Source organism: Dipodomys ordii, unplaced genomic scaffold (assembly GCF_000151885.1).
Source record: "Dipodomys ordii isolate 6190 unplaced genomic scaffold, Dord_2.0 Scaffold41, whole genome shotgun sequence".
NCBI lineage: Eukaryota > Metazoa > Chordata > Mammalia > Rodentia > Heteromyidae > Dipodomys > Dipodomys ordii.
Window position 1 is genome coordinate 11,256,714 of NW_012267257.1, and position 25,684 is coordinate 11,282,397.

The 25,684-nt window shown below is 39.3% G+C and overlaps 1 protein-coding gene across 1 annotated transcript in view; it reads left to right on the forward strand.

Annotated features, from left to right (window-relative positions):
* Positions 1–25,684, forward strand: part of LOC105987311 (chromosome unknown open reading frame, human C5orf42) — a 97,704-nt gene that overhangs the window by 25,008 nt on the left and 47,012 nt on the right. Inside the window, exons 16-26 of the mRNA XM_013018523.1 lie at positions 3,730–3,900; positions 7,506–7,734; positions 8,957–9,096; positions 10,353–10,570; positions 11,082–11,246; positions 12,547–12,685; positions 15,735–15,844; positions 15,990–16,148; positions 17,250–17,358; positions 18,373–18,676; positions 23,081–24,023. Coding sequence (XP_012873977.1) covers positions 3,730–3,900; positions 7,506–7,734; positions 8,957–9,096; positions 10,353–10,570; positions 11,082–11,246; positions 12,547–12,685; positions 15,735–15,844; positions 15,990–16,148; positions 17,250–17,358; positions 18,373–18,676; positions 23,081–24,023 — 2,687 coding nt within the window. The remainder of the gene's footprint in view (positions 1–3,729; positions 3,901–7,505; positions 7,735–8,956; positions 9,097–10,352; positions 10,571–11,081; positions 11,247–12,546; positions 12,686–15,734; positions 15,845–15,989; positions 16,149–17,249; positions 17,359–18,372; positions 18,677–23,080; positions 24,024–25,684) is intronic.

The following is a 25,684-nucleotide window of genomic DNA, read 5'->3' on the forward strand; positions in this document are numbered from 1 at the left end:
CGCTGTAGCTCAAGTGGTAGAGTGCTCGCCTTGAGCTGAAGAGCTGAGGGACAGCACCCAGGCCTAGAGTTCAAGCCCCACGACCAACAAAAAAAAAAAAAAAAATTCTTTAAAAATACCTGTTCATTTATTGGCACAGACTCAGAGTTACTAACTTATATGATTCTCACTACTTGATAGAAATAAATTTTTATTTTTATTAAAAAAATACCTGTTCATAACAATGCTCAATAGGAAGTATACTCATTACCTTACTCATGTAACTGTAACCCTCTGTATAGTATCTTTACAATAAAAAATATATAAAAAAATTAAAAAAATACCTGTTCAGCTCAGGTTCCAGTGGCTCATATCTGTAATCCTAAGTGTTCAGGAGGCTAAGATCTGAAGATCACAGTTTGAAGCTAGCCCAGACAGGAAAGTCCATGAGACTCTTACCTCCTATTAACCACCAAAAAGCTGGAAGTAGAATTGTGGTTAAAGTAGTAGAACTATTAGCCTTGAGCAAAAAAAAAAAAAAAAACCAAAAAACTTAGGGACAATTCTCAGGCTCTGAGTCAAGCCCAGAGACCAGCACGAAAAAGGAAGAAGAAGAAGGAGGAGGAGGAGGAAGAAGAAGAGGAGGAGGAAGAGTAGGAGGAGGAGGAAGAGAAGCAGGAGGAGAAGGAGGAGGAAAGATGAAGAAAATACTTATAGAAACTTTCCCCTATTACTGTACATTTTATGTTTTTGCTCCATATGTACTGCTTCAGAAGTGCTGACTAAATATTTGTGAGCATTATAATTATTTAGGATAAAGTCTCCAAAATAAGTTTATTGGATCAAAGATCACAGCTTCAGTCCTTAATCCCCGTTGTCAGGTTGTCCTCCAGAAACTTTCACTACTCTCACTAGCTATATGGCAGGAAAGTCCGTGAGCGAAGAGTCTCTCACACTTCCTGCCTGGGTTGGCTGCAATCCTCAGATCTCAGCCTCTTGAGTAGCTAGGATTATAGGTGTGAGCTGCCGGCACCCAGCTTGGGTATGACTTTTTAGATGGTTGATAGTTATTTTTCCAACAATTCTGCCCTCGCATGATTAGCTTTCAGGATAAATTGATAATTGATAATTGATAATTTTTAATGGTTCCTGTTTAAAATATATTTCTCATGTACTTGTCTAGTTAGGGTCCTGTGACTAACTCACCAGGTTTGAGATTTCCCTTGGAGGATCTGCAGGTCTCAGAATACAGGAGTAGTTGTGCTCAGTCAGTGAAAGAAGTCATAGAGGAATCTGCAGAGGGAAAAGTGCATGCATAAAGCCTGGAGGAAATCAGGCTCCCTCTCTCATTGGAGGAAAGCAGGATGTGCTTGGATTTCCTGGAGAAGAGTTGTAAGAACAATTGAGATGACACTGCTCGGGGTTTTTTTGTTTGTTTGTTTTTTGTTTTGCCACTCCTGGGGCTTGAACTCAGCTTCTTTTGCTCAAGCCTAGCACTTTGAGTCACAGTGCCATTTCCGGCCTTTTCTGTTTATGTGGTACTGAGGAATTGAACCCAGGGGTTCGTGCATTCTAGATATTCCACCATTAAGCCACATTCTATCAGCGCCTTCTGTCCAGCTCATACCCAAATGCCATAATCTAAGAAGAAAAATGTTTTCAGCAAGTCCATTTATTTTTTTGCTTTATCCTTCTTCCTTCCTTCCTTCCTTCCTTCTTTCCTTCCTTCCTTCCTTCCTTCCTTCCTTCCTTCCTTTCCTCCCTCCCTCCCTCCTTCCTTCCTTCCTCCCTCCTTACTTTCTCCTTCTTTCCTTTTTCCCTCCCTCCTTCTTTCCTTCTCTCTCCCTCCACTATTTTGTCCCTTCCTTGTCCTTCTTTTCTTCCTACCCTTCTTCTTTCCCTTCCTCCCTCCCTTCTTTCATGTTTTCTTTCTCCAAGTAATGCAGTCTCAGTGAGCAATTCTTACTTAACATGGCAGAAATCCCCAAATCCAATTTCTGAGGTGTCAGCCAAAGGTCAGCCTAATAAGCAGACATTTCAAAAAGTTAGGCTTATTATATTAACTCTCTTCACACCTATTTTATAAGTCATCATGTATTTTATGTATGTATATTTATGATTTAATTTTTATTGTATAAGGCTACCATTACTAAGAGCATTGTACTATGTTCAGAATTTAAACCTTACCCCTCCCACTTTTTGATGTCTGTTCCAGGGCTCAGCTTTCATGCTCATGGCTGGCAGGTACCCTACCACTTGAGCCATACCTACAATCATGCATTTGCTGGTTAATTGAACATGGAGTCTTTTCTGAGTGGGCTGACTTTAATTATGATCCTGAAAGTCTCACCCTCCTGAGTAGGCTAGTTTAGTGCCCAGCTAACCATTATTCCTTTTTATTGGGCTAGGAATGCATCCAGGGCCTTTCACGTAACAGGCTGATTGGGCTAGGAATGCATCCAGGGCCTTTCACATAACAGGCTGATGCTTTTCTTTTTTTTTTTGGTCTGCCATGGGGCTTGAACTCTGGGCCTGGGAGCTGTCCCTCAGCTCTTCAGCTCAAGGCGAGCACTCTACCACTTGAGCTACAGCGCCACTTCCGGTTTTCTGGTGGTTTATTGGAGATAGGAGTCTCATGGTCTCTCCTGCCCGGGCTGGCTTTGAACCGCGATCCTCAGATCTCAGCCTCCTGAGTAGCTAGGATTACAGGCGTGAGCCACCAGCGCCTGGCTCAGGCTGATGCTTTTCTACTGAGCTGCATCCCCAATCCTAGAATTACTTTCCAATTTTCTTATTAATATATTGTTATTATTGGTGTGGTGGTTGAATCTGGGTCTTGAGCTTTCTAATGAGCATGCATTCTACCACTGAGTCACATACTTTGCTCAACCCCAGAATTTTTTTTGCGGGGGGGGGGGCGGAGTTTGATCATAGGGCTTGAACTCTAGGCCTGGGTGCTGTCCCTCAGTTCTTTAGTTCAAGGCAAGCACTCTACAACTTGAACCACAGCGCCACCTCTGGTTTTCTGGTGGTTAATTGGAGATAAGAGTCTCATGGACTTTCCTCCTGATCAGGCTTTGAACCACAATCCTTAGATCTCAGCCTCCTAAGTAGTTGGGATTATAGGTTTGAGCCACCAGTACTGTGATGGAGGGAAGGCACAAAAAAAATTCTGAACCAGGTACTGGTGGCTCTACCTTCTGTTCTTTTTCCCTTGCCCTACACATTCTTGCCATGCATAAATCCTCGGCTCTTATAGTATTGAAAAAGCATTAAGAAGCTCTGTTTTATCACTTTTTGCTAAGAGCAAGTGACTTATCACTGCTTTGGTGATTTTTTTTCAGATGAATCTTTGTAGTGAGTCCCAAGTCTGTCATGGAAGTACTATTTTGTAAAGTTTTTATTATACAAACAAACCTCTTAAAAGTTGTGAACTTGGAAGTGGTGCTGTGGCTCAAGTGGTAGAGTGCTCGTCTTGAGCTGAAGAGCTGAGGGACAGCGCCCAGGCCGAGTTCAAGCCCCATAACCGACCAAAAAAAAAGTTGTGAACTGTATATGCTTATATTTGCAAATATATTATTTCTGTTCTTACTGTCTTCAAGAAGAACTATTATAACTTTTATGGACCACAACTGCTTCTATCAAAAAGAAATTTTAGTTTGACTTTTTTTCCTATATAATGAACTTGAATATTCCTACTTTTTGATAGTTTCATCAGGACTTTCTTTGATCCTGTGCTATGTTCCTTAGATCCTGAGAAGTCTCATGAGTTTGCCTTGATTGGAAATGTCAACCCTGAGGCTGCAGTACGAGTTGTCCAGTCTATGGCTCGCTTCATGGCCGCCTATTTCACCAATCAGCTGCTCTGCATTTTGCCACCTCACAGTGTGAATGTTCTTCCTCCACTTCACACCAAAACAGGTAAAGTGTGGTAAGAGAAGAATTCCTTCCTGGACTTTTGCACATATGTTTAAAGATATTTTTTTTTCTTGTTGGATGTGGGGCTTGAACTCTAGGCCTGGGCACTGTTCCTGAGCTCTTCAGCTTAAGGATAGTGCTCTACCACTTGAGCCATAGCGCTACTTCTGGTTTTCTGGTGGTTTATTGGAGATAAGTGTTTCATGGACTATCCTGCCTGGGATAGCTTTGAACCATGATCCTGAGATCTCAGCCTCTCAAACTGGCCTCAGACGTGAGCCACTGGTGCCTGGCTAAAGAAATTCTTTTATGGAAGGTATACTGTTACAGCATGTACCACCATGCTCAACCAAAATGGATGTCTTTTTTTTTTTTTGGCAGTACCATGATTTGAATTGAAGGCTTTATGCTTTTGCTAGGCAAGCATTTTTACCACTGAAGCCCCTTTTTTTGTGTGTATGGTCATTTTTGAGATTATGTCTTACTTTCAGTCTGTACTATGACCCTCCTATTTCTACTTTGCTTCATATCTGGGGTGGCAGGCATGTACCACTGGCCCTGGCCATTGTGCTTCCCATAAAGCTGGGATGACAGGAATATGCTACCAACCCCAGTGATTGGTTGAGATACACTTTCATGAAAACTTTCCTTCTGGATGTCCTTGAACTGTGACCCTCCAGATCTCTGCCTCCCAAGTAACTTGGATTATAGGATTAAGTCACTATGCTCAACTTCAAACTGTATTTATTTATTTATTTTTGGCTGGTCTTGTGGTCTGAACTCTGGGCCTGGGCTCTGTTCCTCAGCATTTAAGCTCAAGGGTAGCACTCTACCACTTGAGCCAGAGTGCCACTTCTGGCTTTTTGTGATTATGTGGTGCTGAGGAATTGAACCCAGGGCCTCATGCATGCAAGGCAAGCACTCTACCACTGAGCCACCTTCCCAGCCCCTCAAACTCTATTTTTAAAATAACATTTCTGTCATATTCCAAGTTGTTTCAAATTACTGTAATTAAAAAAAAGGCCAGACTAGAATCTTGTCATTTATTCAGAGATTTTAATAAAGATCATACTTTTCAGTTTTTTGGTTTTTTTTTTTTGGGTCTGGTCGTGGAGCCTGAACTCGGCCTGGGTGCTGTCCCTCAGCTCTTCAGCTCAAGGCTAGCGCTCTACCACTTGAGCCACAGCGACACTTCCGGCTTTTTTCTTTTTGCTTATGTGGTGCTGAGGAATCGAACCCAGGGCCTCGAGCATGCAAGGCCTGCACTCTACCACTGAGCCACCTTCCCAGCCCCCATACTTTTCAGTTTTATTGGTTGGTTTTCTTTTCTTTTTGGCAGTACTGGGGTTTGAATTCAGTACCTTGCTATACGTCAGCCCTTTTTTGTTTTAGTTATTTTTCAGATGTCTCTCTCTCTCTCTCTCTCTCTCCCTCTTTTTTGAAGTGGCTTCTGACCATGATCCTCCAACATATGTCTCCCATGTAGATGAGCTTGTACCACCATGCCTAGCTTATTTGTTGAAATGACATCTCACAACTTTTTTGTGAGGATGGCCTAAAATCACTATCCTTAATATCTCTGTCTCTTTAGTGACTGGCATTGTGTGTGTGTGTGTGTGTGTGTGTGTGTGTGTGTGTGTGCTATTTTATTTCAGTATTATTGAGGCTAGACTCTAACTTTTAAACCCAAGAATCCTGCCTTAGTCTCCTGAGTCTCTGGGATTACAGGTGTGAGCCATTGCTCCCAGCAAAAACTTTTCCTTTCATTTTTTAGTGATGCTGGGAATAAATCTAGGGCCTGACATATGCCAACCAAGAGCTCTGTCATTGATCTGCCTCCTCTATTTTTCAATGAATACTAATATACCAAACACTTTATATGTTTGATTAATCCACACAGTTTTAGTGCATGTGTATGTGCTGGTAATAGGGCTTGAACTCAGCCTCATGCTCTTTGTTGGCTTTTTCCGTACAGGCTGGCATTCTTCATTTGAGCCACATTTCTACTCCTGTGCAGGCTTTTTGCTTTTAATTGTATGACTCTGTGGGTAAAAATTCAGATAAAATGCTCTGTCTTCCCTCTAAGTTACATGATCTAGTATGAAAACAGACATGTATGTCAGAGCAGTTGACAGTAATAAATTGTGCATTGTGACAGTGTATATTTATTTATGTGTGTACTCTATCACAAATATCTCTTTAAAATTTACTTATATATAAAACACATTTTTTCTGTTCCTGTTTTTATATTTTAAAAACTGGCATTTAGTTGGGTGCTGGTGCCACATGCCTGTAACCCCATCTACTCATGAGGCTGAGATCTGAGGATTGAACTTTCAGGAAAGTCCCTGAGATTCTTTTTCTTTTTTAAATGCGTTTTTTTAATTGTAAAAATAGTATACAGAGGGGTTACAGTTACATGAGTAAGGTAATGAGTACATTTCCTATCGAGCATTGTTATTTCCTCCTTTGTTTTTCCCTTACCATCCCTTCCTTCCCCACTTCCACAACTCCTTCCTCCCTCCCCCCCCCACAAGTTATAAAGTTTGTTTTCAACATAATGTCTTATACATCTCATTGTTACAATGGGTCAAACTGTATCGCTATTTAAGCATTTTGTTTTTTCTCTTCCCCTCCCCAAATTAGAAAAGTCTAAGATGCAGGGCACTGGAATCAAATAGAGTGAAAACGGGATATACCATGGGGGAAGATCATACAAAAGAAACAAAAAAAATCACATAGTACATTATAAGTATGTTAAAAACAATAGCAAGAAAAAAACCACTGTGTCCCTGCCTTGGAGTTCATTTCACTTAACATCATCTTATATGATCATATGTACATAACTTTTGCTCTTTTCTGCTTGTCCTAGACATATACTAGTTATTGCAAATAAGGGAAACTATGGGACCTATGTTTCTTTGGGTGGGCCTGGCTTACTTCACTTAATATAATTTTTTCCAAATCTTTCCAATTTGCTAACAAATGGGGCAATAGATGGAGGCATAGAATTCCATTGTATATATACACCACATTTTCTTGATCCATTCATCTACTGAAGGGCATCTGGGTTGGTTTTATATCTTAGCTATGGTAAATAATGCTGCGATAAACATAGTTGTGCTGGCAGCTTTAGTATAGCCTTGTTTTTGATCGTTTGGGTAAATTCCCAAAAATGGGATTGCTGGGTCATAGGGGAGCTCTATGTGGAGTCCTTTGAGAAACCTCCATACTGCTTTCCAAAGTAGTACCTGAGATTCTTATCTCCAGTTAACCACCAAAAAAACCCAGAAGTGGTAGAATACTAGTCTTGAGCAAAAAAGTTCAAGGACAGTGCTCAGGCCCTGAGTTCAAGCCTTAGATGGCACACACACATACAAATAATACTGGCATTTGTTTCATGAGCCACTAATGAGATATTTTTTAACAAAAACTATTCTAGGATGTAGTGTTATTTCACCTTATTTTGTATGTATCTGCCTTGTGGCTTTGTGTGGAACATACTAACTAAAGAGATAACTATACATGGTAAATGTAACATATAAGACTGCATGAGTTTGGATATATGTCTGTAATTGTAATGTCCATTTTCTTTAACTTACTCACAGAGCAGGCCCTTCGACTCATTCCTCTGCAGCACGCTAAGGTGGCCAATGTTGTTAGAGATCAGAGTCTCTCAAATGTGTGGACAGTTGAATATGCCCTTGAATTATTATTGATTGGTGGCCTGATTCCAGAGGCTGTGTGGCTGGCACACAAACTTGGAGACTGGAAGACATCTGTTTCAATTGGAGTGGCCTTCCAACTGTTCTGTAATGATGATAAAAATTCTATGAGGTATGTATTTTTCACATCAGTTCAAAGATTCAAACTTAGGGCTTTGAGCTCCCACTTGGATTTTTCACTCATGGATGACACTCTACTGCTTGAGTCTCTCAAGCTTTTCTGTCTGGGATGGCTTCAAATCATCTTAATCTCCTGAGTAGCTAGGATTGCTAGCATGAGCCACTGGTACTCAACTCAAGGAATGTATTTTTTAAGCAAGCTTAAGATATGGTATGATAGTGTCATTTAAAGTATTTTATGTTTCTCCTGTTTGTAGTGGTGTAGTGGATTTTTTTTTTTTGTCGGCCGTGGGGCTTGAACTCTGGGCCTGGGTGCTGTTCCTCAGCTCTTCAGCTCAAGGCGAGCGCTCTACCACTTGAGCTACAGCGCCACTTCCGGTTTTCTGGTGGTTTATTGGAGATAGGAGTCTCACGGTCTCTCCTGCCTGGGCTGGCTTTGAACCGCGATCCTTAGATTTCAGCCTCTAGAGTAGCTAGGATTACAGGCGTGAGCCACCAGCGCCTGGCTTTGTATGTGGATTCTTTTAGTTCACCGTTTTCCTATAGAACTTTCTTCAGTGTTTTGTGCTTGGTGTCCATTGTAGATGCCAGTAGCTATAAGTAAAACAGCATTCAAAATGTGCCTAGGGAGACCAAGAAGTTACATTTCCAAGTTAATTTTAATTAAACTTAAATATATATCTACTATCAATGTGTTGGATAGTATGCACCAGTTGCTTATGTTTTAAAATATTTATTTAGCATACCTATGTGTTAGTAATGTTCTTAAAGAGCACATGATCAGTGGGAGAGTTAATCCCAGACATGATATTTGTTGTTGTTGTTGTTGTTGATGTTGTTGGGGTTTCTTTTGGTGCCAGTCCTAGGGCTTCAACTCAGGACCTGACCCTGAACTTTTGTGCCTAAAGCTTGAGCTCTACCACTTGAGCCACAGCTCCACTTCTGTCCTCTTTGGTCCTTAATTGGAGATAAGATTCTCATAGACTTTTCAGCTCCAGTTGGCTTTGAACAGATCCTCAGATCTCAGCTCACTGAATAGCTAGGATTAAGGCCCAAGCCACTGATATCTGGCTAATGTTTGCTTCTTTTTAATGTAGGATGAATAAAACAAATAAGCTTCATAGTTTCTTAATTTTTCATATTTAGTTCTTGATGGGTAAAATCCTTTGTTCAAAATTTAGATTCATTTCTCTTAATTTAATGTCTCATTTCAGGTCTAAGAAAAAGGATGTGAACCTACCATTAAAAATGACCCCAGCACAGATTTTCCAGGAAAAATTGCAGTGTTTTTTAGGTCAGCCAGCCTCTTTGGAAGCAAAAAATGAAATTAGGTCAAATTATAAACAGTTTACAGGTTTGTTACCTTCATAAGTGTCTGACATGTATATCAGGTTAATAGAAACTTTATGATATTATATTTATAATATAATAAATAATATAGCATGTTGAAAGAAGTTTATAAAAAATATGAAGATGATATTGGTAATTAATCATAGGAGAATCTAAAATTGAACCCAGAACAAAACAGTGTGAATGATTTTCTATCCCTTTTAATACTGATGATGATGATGATGACAATGATGATGATGGCAATGATGACTTTGAGACAGGGCCTTGCTTTGTAGCCCAGTCTGGCCTTGAACTTGAGATCCTTCTTGCCCTAGACATCTGAGTGTTAAGATTATAGATATAGCCAGGTGCCTGTGGACCACACCTGTAATTCTAGCTGCTCAGGAATCTGAGATCTGAGGATAGTGGTTCAAAGCCAGCCTGGGCAGAAAAGTCCCCATGAGACTCTTTTCTCCACTTAACCACTCAAAAATTGGAAGTGGCACTATGGCTCAAAGTGGTAGGGCACTAGCCTGAAGCAAAAGAGTTCAGGGACAGCTCCCAGGCTATAGGTATACACCATCATACCTCAGTTGATTACTTAAATTTTGTTTTGCTCCAGTACCTTGGTTTGAACTGAGAATCTTAAACTTGCTTGCTTGATTGGTGCTCTACCATGTTCCAGCCCCACTTCTGGTTATTTTGGAGCTGGCATCTACTGAACAGTTCTGCCTGGGCTAACTTTGACCTCAGTCTTCCAGATTTTAGCTTCTTTAGTCACCATTGCCTGGATTTGATGGTTTATAACTGTGTGTGTGTACTGCAGCTTTAAATCAAGGCTTCATGCTCTACCACTTCAGTCGCATCTCCACTTCTGGATTTTTACTAATTAGTTGGAAAAGAGTCTCTAGGATTTCTCTGCCAGGGATAGTTTTGAATCCTGATCCTTATATTTGAACCTCCTTAGTAGTTAGAATTATAGGCATGAGCCACTGGTGCCTGGCTAATTGCTTATAAATTAAAATAAGAGGGTAGTTCATAAATTTTTTTGTCTATAAGCTTGATGTTTTACATTTCAACCATTACTCAGTGTGCAAATTTTTTGGTTCTTCTTTTTCTTTGAGGCAATCTTTCATGATATAGTATGTAATGATTTTGACCTTATTATATAGCCTACTGTTCTCAAACTTGCAATCTTTTTGCCTCAGATTCTGGTGTGCTATGATTATGGGTATGCACCATTACACCTGGCTTAATTTTACCATATTTGATGTCTGATAGATCCCATTGAAGAGGAAGATGCTAATCTGCTTTTTGGGTCAGTTCAAGAAGTTCTGAAGGCATCAGTCATGGCTGATGCAGACATTCTTTCAGAGACACTTCAGCTTCTGATGGACTCTGCCAAGCAGTTCAGTAAGAGACTGTGGGGCTTAGTGCCTGTCACCTTGTATCTTCCAGCTCCTCCACTCTATTGTCCCCAGCCAGCTGTTCTTAGTGAGGTAAGATTAGTGCATTATTTGTTTAGTTAATTTAAAGTTGGTTTTGTCCATTAAAAAAATACTCAACCTGATAACAATTATCATATTAAAATGCAAACTCTGAAGTCAAATTGTTGGTTTCTCAGTGTGGCTATTTTATTTCAAGTTTACTAATTAAGTAGCCAGTGAATAATATAATGACAGCTAACACACTGAACTACTCACAAATTCCTGAATTTTAAATATAGATGTTATATTTGTTTTTTGTTTTTTTTGGGGTCCGGTAGTGGGGCCTGAACTCTGGGCCTGGGCACCGTCCTTCAGCTCCTCAGCTCAAGGCTAGCGCTCTACCACTTGAGCCACACACCACTTCCGGCTTTTTTTCTTTTTACTTATGTGGTGCTGAGGAATCGAACCCAGGGCCTCAGGCATGCAAGGCAAGCGCTCTACCACTGAACCACCTTCCCAGCCCCATAGATGTTATATTTGTATTAGAGTTACATTAAATAGATGATTGTTCTGTTGTCCTTAGGAACATGGTGATGATCTCCTTTTGAAAGCTGAAAAAGATAATCGGCAAAAGGTGTCTGGAATCCTGCAGCGTATTCTCTTGCTATTCCGAGCAGCTCGGTGTTCATTTCCCGTAGCACAGTGGTACATCTTGCAGCTGAGATGGGCAAGAAAAGTCATGCAGAAGGTATAGAAATGTCTTAGTCATGTGTTGTATTAAACAGCTGACATATGCTAGTATTTGTACTATAAAAACACTTTCCAAGAAGTCCTGCGCTATGAATTAATAAATTTCAAGCTATTTATACTAAATAACTATATATAGAGTCTGTCTTTCTGCTAAGAGCTAAGGTTTATGGACTGGGTCTTCAAGCTAGTCCTACCCTGGCTATAAGTATGTCATCTACTCAGTTAACTTCTGGGAACTACACTTACATTTTTCTCCCATCATCACTGAGATTGCCTCTTCCTTTGGTTTATCTCTGTTCTAAGGGGACATTGGTGAGTCCAAAGCATGGGAAGGCATAGTGAGTTCTGGCTGTTTCCTGTTAGGGCTCCTCTTGCTATCTTCAAAGATGTGCAATTCACTTTGATTCTGGGCCTGACATCCTCTTTTATCCTGATTTCTACTAACCTGTAGATGAATTTTACCTGTTTTCCACCCAGGTGGGCATCAGATATGACACCTTATCTATCTAAAAGTCCTTTTTTTTTTTTTTTTGGTCTGTCGTGGGGCTTGAACTTGGCCTGGGCACTTTCCCTGAGCTCTTCAGCTCAAGGCTAGCCCTTTACCACTTGAGCCACAGCGTCACTTCTGGTTTTCTGGTAGTGTATTGGAGATAAGAGTCTCATGGACTTTCCTGCCTGGGCTGGCTTTGAACCACTATCCTCAGATCTCAGCCTCCTGAGTAGCTAAGATAGGTGTGAGCCACCAGCGCCCTGCTTGAAAGTCCTTTCTTACCAGGTATTTATTTTCATTTTCATTTTTGTTTTTTGGAGGGCTGGTATAGGGGTTTGAATTAAGGATATCTGGCTCTTACTTGGCTTTTTGCTGAATGCTGGTGCTCTGCCACTTGAGGTATATATTCACTTCTAGCTTTTTGCTGGGTAATCAGAGATAGGAGTCTTGGGGGATTTCTCTGCCCTAGCTGGCTTTGAACTTCATTCCTCAGATCTCAGACTTTAAAGAGGCTGAGATTATAGACATTTGTCACCAGCCCCTAGCTCCTCTTATCTCTTTTGAGATATAATCTACTGAATTTGTTGAATTTGATTTGTGAGGTAAGTTCCTGAAAGTACAGCTTACTTTAACAGATATTTTCCTTACATAGCAGAGGAAAAATGTGTTTTCCATTTGTGGTTCATCTTAACTTTCTTATTCTTTCATAGTTGTCTTTAAAAATATTTCACTAATATATAAGCCCTCTGTACAGTATTTTCACAATAAAAAAATTTCACTAATAATTCTGTCGTTCTTTCACTTTCAGATTCGAGTGAAAGGGTCCCTTCCTTCAATGAGCTCTTTCCCGGAGTCCTTACTTAACTACTGTAAAGGAGGCGTAGCATTCTATACACCTGGAGCATCTGGAGACCACAAGCTTGATGAGGTTTCCATTAGAACAATAGGTTTGTTAGAAATAAACTATTGGCCTAGAAATTAGCCTAAACACAAAAAATTATATGTTGTTTTTCATTTTACTGGGGAAAGTTTCTAAGTAATTGAGAATCTTGGTTCAAAACTAGCCCAGACAGAAAAGTCTATGAGACTATTATCTCCTATTAACCAACAAATAGCTGGAAGTGCAGGTGTGGTTGAAGTGATTGAACACCAACTTTGAGCGAAAAATGATCATGAAGAATACTTTGCCCTAAGTTCAAGCCCCAAGGTACATTTTATTCAGAACCATGATCCTCAGCTCTCAGCTTCCTGATTAGCTAAGATTACAGGTTTGAACCACTGGCACCCCTCTTACATCATCTCTCTGTGTCTGTCTCTTTTTCTCTCTCCATCTGTCTCTCTGTCTCTCTTTGTCTCTCTCTCTCTGCCTCTTTCTCTCCCTCTCCCCCGTCTCTCTCTCTCTGTCCATCTCTGTCTCTGTCTCTCTCCCTCTCTCCCTCCTATCTCTTCTTCCTTCCCTTCTTTCTTTCCTTCCTATAGGCTTAAACTCAGGGCCTCTTCTTCTCACTTGTTTCTCTTACTCATAGCTGATGTCCTCTACTTGAACCACACCTCCAGTCTGGCATTTGTATGGTTAACTGGAGACAGAGTCCAACAGACTTTTCTACCCATGTTGGCTTTGAATCTTAGTTCTTCAGGTCCTGGTGTCCCAACTTGCTGAATAGTCACTGACACCCATCTTGCTAATTTCTGTTGTATTCATTTTTCAAAAATGATTGAAACCTACTGTACTGATTTTAGGATCTACTATTTTATAATAGATTATAATCTACAGTTTGGGTAACACAAAAAATAAGCAATGCCATTTAGCTACTCAGTAGCTTCTTAGATCTTAGAGTGTTGCTGTTCTTTGCCTTATTGACTCCTGGCCTTAGTTCTGTCCCAGTATGCCTGAGAAATATGAAATAGTAAAGTACATCCACCAATGAAGGAACCTTCTCAAAGAATGGGCTGTTGGGGGCTGGGAAAGTGGCTCAGTGGTAGAGCACTTGTCTTGCATGCATGAAGCCCTGGGTTCGATTCCTCAGCACCACATAAGCAAAAAGAAAAAAGCCGAAGTGGCGCTGTGGCTCAAGTGGTAGAGCACTAACCTTGAGCTGAGGAGCTGAGGGACAGTGCCCAGGCCCAGAGTTCAGGCCCCACGACCGAACCCCCCCCCCCAAAAAAAAGAATGGGCTGTGCTTTGCTGGTAGAACCTATCAGAGTCTACTGCGTAGGCTCAGGGTATAGTACAAAAATGCCTATGGGTGCCCTTGATAGTCTCCAAGGGGTATATACCCCCTGCTCTCCCTTTTTGGGATGATAGGATTTGTAGAAAATCTGTTTTATCCTCAGTTTCCATAACATCAAATAGTATTTTCTGGCTTTGCAATAATTAGTTTAAAGTATATTAAATAGCTTTCTTTAAAAAAAATGAAAATACTAACCACTACTACAAAGGTCAGTTTGCTATAAAAACTGGGCTCATTTAAGAATTAAGGCTTAGAACTGGGAATATGCCTTAGTGGTAGAGTGCTTGCCTAGCATCCATGAAACCCTGGGTTCAATTCCTCACTATTACATAAACAGAAGAAGCCAGAAGTGGTGCTATGGCTCAAGTGGTAGAATGCTAGCCTTGAGCAAATGAAGCTCAAGGACAGTACCAGGCTCTGAGTTCAAGCCCCAAGACTGTCAAAAAAAAAAAAAAAAACGGCTTAAATGAATGACTTAAATTTTAGGGGATTGCTTTTTTCCTCTACATAAAAAAGCCCTGTTAACCATGCAAGAGTGGAGAAAATATATTTTATTTAATTGATCAGTTATAATAAGGAAAATTAAATTTAAGATGAACAGAACAGTCGAAACATGTTTGGCTAGCCCATGTAAGCCTGTGTATTATTGGGGTTAAAACATGATGCTCCATTTAATGGAATACTGTGTTGATGATAAAAAACAGTATGTTTCTATCACCACTGTAAGACAATATATAAGATGTATTAGGTTAAAGAAAGGTTAGTTGTAAAGTGACATATATGGTATGAATTTATATCTTCTGTGTATTCTCCTCTTCCCTCCCCAGTGCTGGAAATTGAGCCCATGATCTTACATGTGCTAAGCACGCACCACACCATTGAGCCTGTATGTGCATTCAATAAAATATCCATGCTGATTATTGTTAGTATTAAAATTTTAAACATAAATGCATAGCAGTAAGTGTTTTTCAGGGCTGGAGTTGTAGCATAGCATTTGCCTAACATGCACAAGACCCTGAGTCCTGTTCCCAGCAGCAAGAACATAAATGAGTGCTTTTCTGATTCAAATATACAATATATAGCTAGGTGTTTTAGCTTTGAAATAAATCTATAAGATAATATGAAGTTGGGGGGGAGGAGGGGAAGGGATAGGAAGGGGAAACAAAGGAGGAGGCTACAATGCTTGATAAGAAATGTACTCATTATCTTGCCCATTTAATTGTAACCCCTCTGTACAGTATTTTCACAATAAAATTTTTTTTAAAAAAGATAATATGAGGGCTGGGAAGGTGGCTCAGTGGTAGAGCACTTGCCTTGCATGCTTGAGGCCCTGGGTTCGATTCCTCAGCACCACATAAGAAAAAAGCCGAAAGTGGCGCTGTGGCTCAAGTGGTAGAGCGCTAGCCTTGAGCTGAAGAGCTGAGGGACAGCGCCCAGGCCCAGAGTTCAGGCCCCACAACCAGACCCCCCCCCCAAAAAAAAAAAGATAATATGAAGTTATAACGATGCTAGAGTAAGTTACTTACTGAATAAATATTTTTATGCAACTGCTATGCATGAAATATTATGGAATATGCTTTTAAGATTCTGGAAGGATTTTTACAATTTCAATATATATGATGAGTATATGTTTCAAGGTGTTTATAATGAGAACAGGAGTATTTCTTGTGTAAAAAAAGATAATTACTTTGAAAGAAACCCAGCAGAGGTACAGATGTTGTGACATTAACTTATATAAACTTTCCTGTTTGCATTCCTGCTTTAGGTTGCTTCAGAGAACTTTGTGCTTTGTGCTGGATGCTGCATATCCGTGATAAGTTATCCCACAGTTGCAGGCAGTATCAGAAAGCAAGGGAAAAGGTGAAAGGAGAGAAGGTATTTACCAGTGCGAAAATAGGAAAAGTGGGAAATTAGAATATATTAGCACATTTTACTGTTTAGTAGCAAAATTTGCTTTTGAACTGGTCTGGTCTGTCTATCTGAACTGAAAAAGCAGTGACTCTTTTCAATACCCATGTAGGACATCGAAATGGAGTTTGATTCTTGTATGGTCGAGCATTGTCTCAATGCTGTGGAATGGGCTTATAGAATGCTACCTTTTTCTCGTTTTTTTAATGTTGAAGAACTTGTTCAAGATATAATATTGAGCCTTATTGGAGAACTGCCACCAATCAGGCAGGTAATGTGATTATAGGTGAAGGTAAACGAAACCTTAGTCAGAAATTTTTACTTTTATTTTAATTAAGAATGATGTTGATTTTCTATGTCTGACTTATTTTACTTTGTACAATTTTTTCCAGGTTCAGAAAGACAAATACTATATAATCTCATTTCAGTGTAAAACCTAAACAAAATGAAATTCACAGAAGCAGCCATAGAATAGTGGTAGAAATGTGATTAAAGTCTTTTGTTTTTAAAATGAATAAGAGGTGGTGTGCTGGTGAATGCTTATAATCTCAGACTGGTTTGCCTATAATCTCCAATTTGAGGCTAGCCTGAGCTACACAGCAAGACTCTGATTCAAATATGTATGTTATGTGTATATACATATGTATGTGTGTGTCTATATACCTATATCTATATTTTACATACATACATAAAAACACACATATGTGTATATATGAATAAATTGTAAGGAACTAGTGTACAGCATGGTAACTGTAAGTAATGATATTGTTTATCTGAAATTTGATAAGGGAGGAAATTTTAAGTGTCCTCACCACTCTAAAACACAGTAATAACTGTAGGATGATAATTTGATAAACAAATTACCACAAATTATCAATGTTTATCAAAATCATTCTAATCATTATATATCAAATCATTATAATCATTATATATCTTGATGATACACAATTTTTATATATCAAGTATTTTGAAATTAAGAAAATAGAAAAAAAACATATCCACACTCATTATCAAAGAGAAGCTTTTGTCAACATCAAAAGATTAGGAGTGACATTGATCAAGATGGATTATGAATTGACATGTTGAATTAGAATTCCTCTGTACAACTACTTAAAGAAAATAAGTAAATACTCATTTTATAGTTTGAATTAAATTGTCTAAGGAATAAAAAGGAATATTGCTTAAAATACTTAAAACTTAAAATACTTAAGACATACTCATGAATTGACATGTTGAATTAGAATTCCTCTGTACAACTACTTAAAGAAAATAAGTAAATACTCATTTTATGGTTTGAATTAAATTATCTAAGGAATGAAAAGGAATAAAAAGGAATATTGTTTAAAATACTTAAAACATTTTTTTTCTGAAGGTAGCAGAGATTTTCGTCAAAGCATTTCCCAATCCTGAAGACATCAGAGTTCCTTTAAGAGAAAAATATCACTCTCTTCAACAGAGACTCAGACACTGTGTAGTGAAAGGTATTTATCATTTCTCAAGTACCACATAAACACATTGCTGAAGATGCTTGTCTTGATTTGAAAGCTTTTATTTTCCACTACTTGTATATCTGCATTTCTGCCTTTCCCTAGAGTTAGCAATGTGAGAAAGTTGGATGCATTGCAGAACTAACTGCTATTTTAGAGCCACACAGGACTGAATGAAGGCCATGGCTCTGAAAATCAGTAACTGTAACTTTAGGCAAGGTGCTCAGAACTAAGCCTTATTTTCATCTTTGTAAAATGGTTATTGTCTTCTTTATAAATATGTGTTGAGAGAATATTAAGATGAGAGATACAAAAGGACCATATAAGTGTGTGTGGTGTTAGGCTTCTGTACTCTCAGCTAGTTGGAGGCAGAGGTAGGAGGTTCACTTCCATCCATGAGCTGGAGATCATCCTGGCAACATAGTAAAAATCTTGTCTGAAAAAGTACATTAAATTGGTGTAATGTTTTGCATCTTGTAGAAATTTTGTTTTTTTCTCTTCATATATGGTTATTCTCCAAATTTTATAATAGGTATTTAAGATAACCTTGTGAATTTTTTGGTAGTACTGGGCTTTGAATTTATACCTTTGTGTTTTTCCAGTTTTGTTTTAAAATATGGACCTTAGCTTTACTATGAATATTACAAACCTCTAGTGTTTGTGTCTTCAGGAGGAACCAGAATGAGGTTTTTTTTTTTTTTTAATGTCTGGAGTTGATTTTTTTTGTTGTTGTTGGACATGGGGCTTGAACTCTGGGTCTGGACACTGTCCCTCAGCTCTTCAGCTCAAGGCTAGCACACTCTATCTCTTGAGCCACAGCACCACTTCCAGTTTTCTGGTAGTTGATTGGAGACAAGAGTCTCATGGACTTTACTGCCCGGGCTGGCTTTGAACCACGATCCCCAGATCTCAGCTTCCTGAGTAGCTAGGATTACAGGCGTGAGCCACCAGTGTCCAGCTTGAGTTGAAAATTTTTAATGAACCACATGACCTATTTTTTCTTCTTAGGCCCGCAAAGTGAGGAATTGATGTCTGTTGTCATGCACTCTGTTCGCAAAGTGAGGGTGAAAGCCCTCAAACGTGTGCAGAGAAACATAGGCTCTTTTGAGATGAACATATGGGAAGCCATTGAAGAAGGAAAGCCAGATGAGGCTCCAACTTTTGACAAGTTTTCTCTTGGGACCAGCTTGAGCAGAAGCACCCTCACAGACCTGGGCAGTGCTCTGCTGGGACACAGTGATGCAGAGACAGCAGATAACGTCTCAGAAGCTTTGTTAAGTGAAGAGAAAACCAGTACACATTTCCATCAAAGGTACAATTGAAATCTTTTAATAATAACAAGCATCTACTTCTTTTTTCTTTTTTTTTTTTTGCCAGTCATGGGGCCTGAACTCTGGGCTTGGGTGCTGTCCCTCAGCTCTTCAGCTCAAGGCTAGCACTCTACCACTTGAGCCACAGCACCACTTCCAACTTTTTCTGCGATTAACTAGAGATAAGAGTCTCATGGACTTTCCTGCCTGGGCTAGCTTTGAGCCGTAATCCTCAGATCTCAGCCTCCTGAGTAGCTAGGGTTACAGGCATGAGCCACCAGCAACTGACCCAACAATATGAGAGCTGTTCACAAGGATATTATGAGTGTAATATGGGACTATAGATTTAAAAATCCGTTTTTGGGTGGGGACTGCAGAACTGGGCTCAATTCAGGGCCTTGTGCATGCTAAACATGCACTTTACCATTTGAGTTATACTTGCATCCCTTTTAGCATTAAGTTATTTTTCAGATGAGTTCTTTGTGCCCAGGTCCACTGCTGTCCTCCTACCCATGCCGCCTCTTGGGTAGCTGGAATTACAAGTAGGTTTATTTGTTGAAATGAGTTTTTGCTAATTTTTCCCTAGGCCAGCCTCAAACTTCAGTCTTCCTGATATTTGCCTCCTGAATAATTTGGGAATACAAATGTGACCATGTGACATAATGTATCCAGATTGGATTTAAAATACATTTTAAGCTAGGTCCTGGTGGCTTATGCCTGCAATCTTAGCTACTCAGGAGGCTGAGATCTGAGGATCATGGTTCAAAGCCAGCCTGGGCAGACAAATTTGTTAGACTCTTATCTCCAGAAGTGGAGGTGTGGCTTGAGTGATAGAGCACTGGCTTTGAGTGGAAAGAAAGCAACAAGAACATGAGGCCTTGAGTTCAAGCCCGAGTACTGACACCAAAAACAAGACAAGTGCCAGGTGCCAGTGGCTCACACCTGTAATCCTAGCTACTCAGGATGCTGTGATCTGAGGATTGTGGTTCAAAGCCAGCCTGGGCAGGAATGTCTGTAAGACTCTTATCTCCAACAAACCACCAAAAAACCGGAATTGGTGCTGTGGCTCAAGGGGTAGAGTGTTCGCCTTGAGCTGAAGCGCTCAGGGACAGCACCTGGGCACAATTCTAAGACCCATGACCAAAAAAAAAAAAAAACAAAAAAACACCAAACTAATTGAAATCCATTCTAACTATTGAGATACTCAGTGCTTTTTCAATCTGTAACTATAAAGTCAATTGAGAGCTAAGCCCCTGTGACTCATGCCTATAACTGCAGCTATTCAAGAGTGGTGATTTGAAGAGAGCCTGGGCAGAAAAGTCAGCTAGACTATCCAGCAAAAAGCCAAGCTGGAAGCATAGTTGAAGTAGCAGAGCGCCAGCCAGGCAAGTAAGATGAGCAAGTACAAAGCCTTGAGTGCCAACAAATTCTAGAATTTACTGGAAAACTTCAGTTCTTTTTTTTTTTTTTTTGGTGATATTGGAGAGCATATGTAGAATTCCGTGTTTGCTAGGCAAGTGTTTTACTGAGCCATATGACAGTTCTTTTGTTTTCAGTTTGTTTTTCAGTTAAGAGTGTTGCACTTTTTAGCCAGGCGCCGATGGCTTACGGCTGTAATCCTAGCTACTCAGGAGGCTGAGATCTGAGAATCATGGTTCAAAGCCAGCCCGGGCAAGAAAGTCCGTGAAACTCTTATCTCCAATAAACAACCAGAAAACTGGCAGTGGTGCTGTGGCTCAAGTGGTAGAGTGCCAGCCTTGAGCTGAAGAGCTAAGGGACAGTGCTCAGGCCCAGAGTTCAAGCCCCACAACTGACAGAAAAAAAAAAAAAAAGAGTGTTGCACTTTTGCCTGAGCTAGCTACAGGTGGTGACCCTTCTATCCTTACCTCCATAATAATTAGAAATACATTCCAGCAGACTTGGAGGGCTTTTTGTTTGTTTGTTGCATTATTATTATCTTTAAGTAGTTGTACAAAGGAGTTTCAGTTTGACATGTCAGATTATAAGTACAATGTTTCTTGACCAACCTGGTTTGTTTTGAGATAGGACATTTCTTTTTTGCCCAGTCTGGCTTTAAACTTCAATTCTCCTATCTCTCCTTTCCAAGTAGCAAGTATTACTTATGTGTACCACTACTCCTAGCACTTTGTTTAGTAATCTTTAAATTTAAATACAACTTAAGCCTACCTAATATGAAAGTCTAAGATCTGAAATGCTGTAAATCCAAAATTGTTTGATTGCAAACATGACATTATAGGTAGAAAATTCCATATTGGAATTTTAGCAGGCCACAGTCAAAGTATAGACACTCAAATTATGCATAGAATTACTTTCAGCCTGTATGTACAAGGATTATGTGAAATATAAATTGATTTGTTTCACTGTGGTGTTGGCATTGGCACTAAGAGCCTTGTGCTTGATAGATAATTACTGTACCATTAAATTCACACAAGTGAATTTCATATATAGACTTGGGCCTCATCCCAAGATAGCTCTGAAAAAAATATATATGCAAATAGTCTAAAACCTCCCCAACACTGAAAATTCAAAATACTACTGGTACCAAGCATTTCAGAAAAGAGATATTCAACCTGAAGTTTGGCATGATTGAGTTACCTCTATTATTGTGTTACTGTGATTTAAGCTATTTGGTTATAATTTCAATAGCTATAAGGCAGCTTATCATTCTTATGACTTAGAGACTATATACTCGGGCTGGGAAGGTGGCTCAGTGGTAGAGCGCTTGCCTTGCATGCATGAGGCCCTGGGTTCGATTCCTCAGCACCACATAAGCAAAAAGAAAAAAGCCGGAAGTGGTGCTGTGGCTCAAGTGGTAGAGTGCTAGCCTTGAGCTGAAGAGCTGAGGGACAGCGCCCAGGCCTAGAGTTCAGGCCCCACGACCGGACCCAAAAAAAAAAAAAAGAGAGACTATATACTCAACAATTGCTTACATGAAATTACAAACATCTACTGCAAACATCTGCTTGAACCATGTATCTAGTAACATTATAAGTGGTATGCCTATTTCACAAAAATAGCTTTGCTTAAATGTCAGTATAGGAGTATCACTCAGGCTGCTTGTATGTGTCTCAGGAGCAAGAGATAAGCTAACTCAACTCACAAGCCATGCACCTTTTCTTTTACTGAGGGAACTGAAACTCTCTGTTCTGCCTTAGGGACTATCTTGAAAAATCAACTTTTGAAAGTGATTGTGGCTGGCAGCTATAAAGTGCCTGCCCAACAGGTTTCATAGCAGTTGAAAGTGTTTATTTAGAAAAGATTCCCAGCATTTGTGCACTGAGACAAAAAGGGACAGTCCTGATTGTTTCATGAAATATAAAAGTAGCCAAAAGGGGCAGCTACAAGAGAGAAAAAAAAGACATGCTAAATCAAGATGCATACTGGTAGCTTGTGATTTTTACTGTTTTTATTCTTAAATTCTCTTACGCTAAACTAAGTGTCACTATTCCACAATACTCTGAAATATGTGAAATATGTAATCACCTAATCTCAATTAAAAAAAAAAAAGAAAAGTGAGAGAAGGGATAGGTTTGGAGCAATGGGTGACAATGTTGTCAGACTCTTTGTATTCATAAACTGTTTTGTAGAATGGGAACTTCTTTGTACAACTACTTAAGGATAATAAAAATTTTAAAAATTCTCTTATGCTAGAAGGCTAGTAATAGAGAGCTACTTTTTTACCTCTAGAACAAGCATTCCATTTTTTATTGTGAAATTTTTATGAACGCATTTTAATTTCTTCTAATACAAACTTTTCCTTTGATGCTAATGTGTTGTATTTTTTATTTTTTTAACCTCATAAAATGTTCCTCTTCTCAGAAATCATTTCAGTCTACCACTTCTCATATAAAAGATGAATAACTAGCCGGGCGCTGGTGGCTCACGCCTGTAATCCTAGCTACTTAGGAGGCTGAGATCTGAGGATCTTGGTTCAAAGCCAGCCCGGGCAGGAGAGACCGTGAGACTCCTATCTCCAATAAACCACCAGAAAACCGGAAGTGGCGCTGTAGCTCAAGTGGTAGAGCGCTCGCCTTGAGCTGAAGAGCTGAGGGACAGCGCCCAAGCCCAGAGTTCAAGCCCCACGACCGACAAAAAAAAAAAAAAAAGATGAATAACTGAGGTACAAAAAGATGACTGACTTAATCAGTAGAGGGATTTTTTAGTGCTATTCTTTTATTTAGCATACATTAATTGTACAAGGAGGGTGTTATTGTGACATTTTTATACACGTGTACAATGTATCCTGATCAAACTCACTCCCTCATTCTCACTTCCTTCCCTCTTCTTAAATTTTAGTGTTAATTCTAAAATTAATTTTTATTCTAAAATCAGTTATTTATTTTGACTTTTTTTGTCCTTCTTTCTTCTTTTTTTTTTTTCTACAGAAATGACTCAAACTGCGTGCAATTAACTTTGGTCAGTAAGTTCAGTGGTAAAAAGAAAACAGGTTTTCAGAGAGAAAACTCTAAAAAGAAAGAAGATCATGGAATGTTATCACGGAGTACACTTCCTATAATAGGTGTTTGGGAATTTGAGCGAGATGATGATGAATATATTAAATTCCTCGATTTGTTCTTGAGCTATGTTCTTGAAAGAGACCTACTCAGTTCCAAAGATCCAGGAATTCCATTTCTAACCAGTTTTTCTGGTCAGCTTAGAGAGCATGAACTTAATTCTTTACTTTTTGATGTGCATACAACGTTAAAACGACGTCAAGGCAAAACCAGAAGTCAGAATGTTTTTAGAGCTGGCTCTTGCTTTGTGGTTGCTCCTGACTTATATGAGTCTGAAAAAACATCCGAGAAAATCAATGGGCATGCCTTTAGTGCAGATAACCAGGCACCTTCATCATCAGAACTATTTCATCAAGTGAACAGACCTTTTATAGTGAAGTCTTTGAGTGAAGTTAATAAAAAGGAAGGAAAGAGTGGACTGTTTGGCTTAACTGAAAAGTCAATTTACAGACTTCAAGAGGACAATAGAGAGAAACCTCTAATTCAGAGATCATCTGACCACAGTTTTTGTATTCCCAAGTTTATTAAAAGTAGAAGATACAGTTTCAAAGTAATTGAGTGTGGTGATGTTAACCCTCAGGAAGATCTTCCTCTGGCTATAAAGAGCACATTTGGCAGTATAGGAAAACTGCTAGAGTGGATGATCAGGTGGTCTGAAAGAAGACTCCTCTCTGATTCTGGTGTTGCTCAGACGCACTGTGAGTACAGTCCGGTAATACGTGTGAAGACCTCGGCAGCAGCCATCCTTACATCCTTATGGCTACTCAAGCAACCCTATTTTGCTACATATAAGGCAAAAAATAACATTCTTACGGTAATTACATCATTTGCGTCTTAGACTTGTCATTTTAAATTAAAATTGTGCTTATATTTTATCATTATATTAAAGTAATAGAAAATTAATAACTATTGATTATAGTCTATACCACTGATCTTCTCCAGTGAGTTTAACTGAACTGTTGTTGTCTTTTATAAAGAGTATGTGTAGGTCATATTTATAATCTATATAATACCTGAAAATGTAGTAGATTCTGAATAAATAGTTGTTAAATAAATGAATAAGTGAATTAAGAGTTGAATGTATAGGATGATTGGCTAAGAAAAAGAAGAAGAAGAGCACCTATGAGTCAGAAGTAGAAAATAATATAAAACTGAGAAGTCTTGGGGCTGGATATGTGGCTTAGTGGTAGAGTGTTTGCCTAGCATGCTGAAGCCCTGGGTTCAATTCCTTAGTACCACATAAACAGAAAAGGCCAGAAGTGGTTCTGTGACTCAAGTGGTAGAATACTAGCCTTGAGTAAAGGGAGCTCAGGGACAGTGCCCAGGCCCTGAATTCAAGCCCCAGGACTGGGAAAACAACAACAACAAAACAAACAGATGTCTTACTGTTTTTTTCTTTTGTTTTTCAGTTTGGTTTTGTGCTGGTCTTGGGATTAGAACTTGGCCTGGATACTGTCCCTGGGCTCTTTTTTGGTTCTACCACTTGAGCTACAGTTCTACTTTTGGCTTTTTGGTTGTTAATTGGAGATAAGAATTTCATGGACTTTCCTGCCCAAGCAGGCTTCAAACCACAGTCCTAAAATCTCAGACTCCTGAATAGATAGGGTTATAGGAGTGAGTCACCAACTCCTGGCCAGAAGTCTTATTACTCTTAATGCATGTCTCTTTTGTAAGGTCCCTTTAAAAGACTTCAGTAGAGAAATGAAAGGAAAGGTGTCACTGGGTGGGGTGCTGAACTCATAATCACAGCTACGTGAGAGGCAGAGGCAGGAGAATCATAAGTTTGAAGTCAGTCTGAGTGGATTGTTCAATTCTGAAAAATAACGAGAGTAAGCCAGCCATGATGGCACAGGTATATAACACCAAAGTTCCAGAGGCTGAAGCAGGAAGATTGTAGGTTTCTTGAGTTTAGGGACTATGTAGCAAATTCTAGGCCAGCCCTGGATAGCCTTGTGTTAAAAAAAAGATAAAAATGAAAAACTTAGGGTAAAGTATCTCAAGGAGACTGAAGGTTTTAAGTCTTTTATAGTGTTTATGAAAAGTAAAAAAGGAATGACATGGTTTCAAGTAACATTTCAAATGCTGCTTGTATTTCTGTCTCTATAAATATATAAATCTTTCTATCTGTTTTGTCTCTCTATCTACCTACTTATCTACCTACCTACTTACCTACCTTTCTATCTCTTTCCAGTACTGGACTTAAATCTATCTATGGCTTGGGGCCTGCTGAGCAAGTACTCTAGCGCTTGAGCTATGCCCCCAATCCTTTTGTTTCTATTTTGGTTTTGAGATAGAGACTAGGAGCTGGCTTCTGCCAGAAGTTCCTAATGATCTTCCTCCTGCGTCTTCCTTCTCCTTGGTAGCCAGGATTATAGATGTGTACTACCACATCCAGCTATATTACTTCTCTTTCAAATTTCAAGTTTTGGTCAAAATGAAAGACTAGGGAGTTACCCTGTTTTTATTTATGTTTCA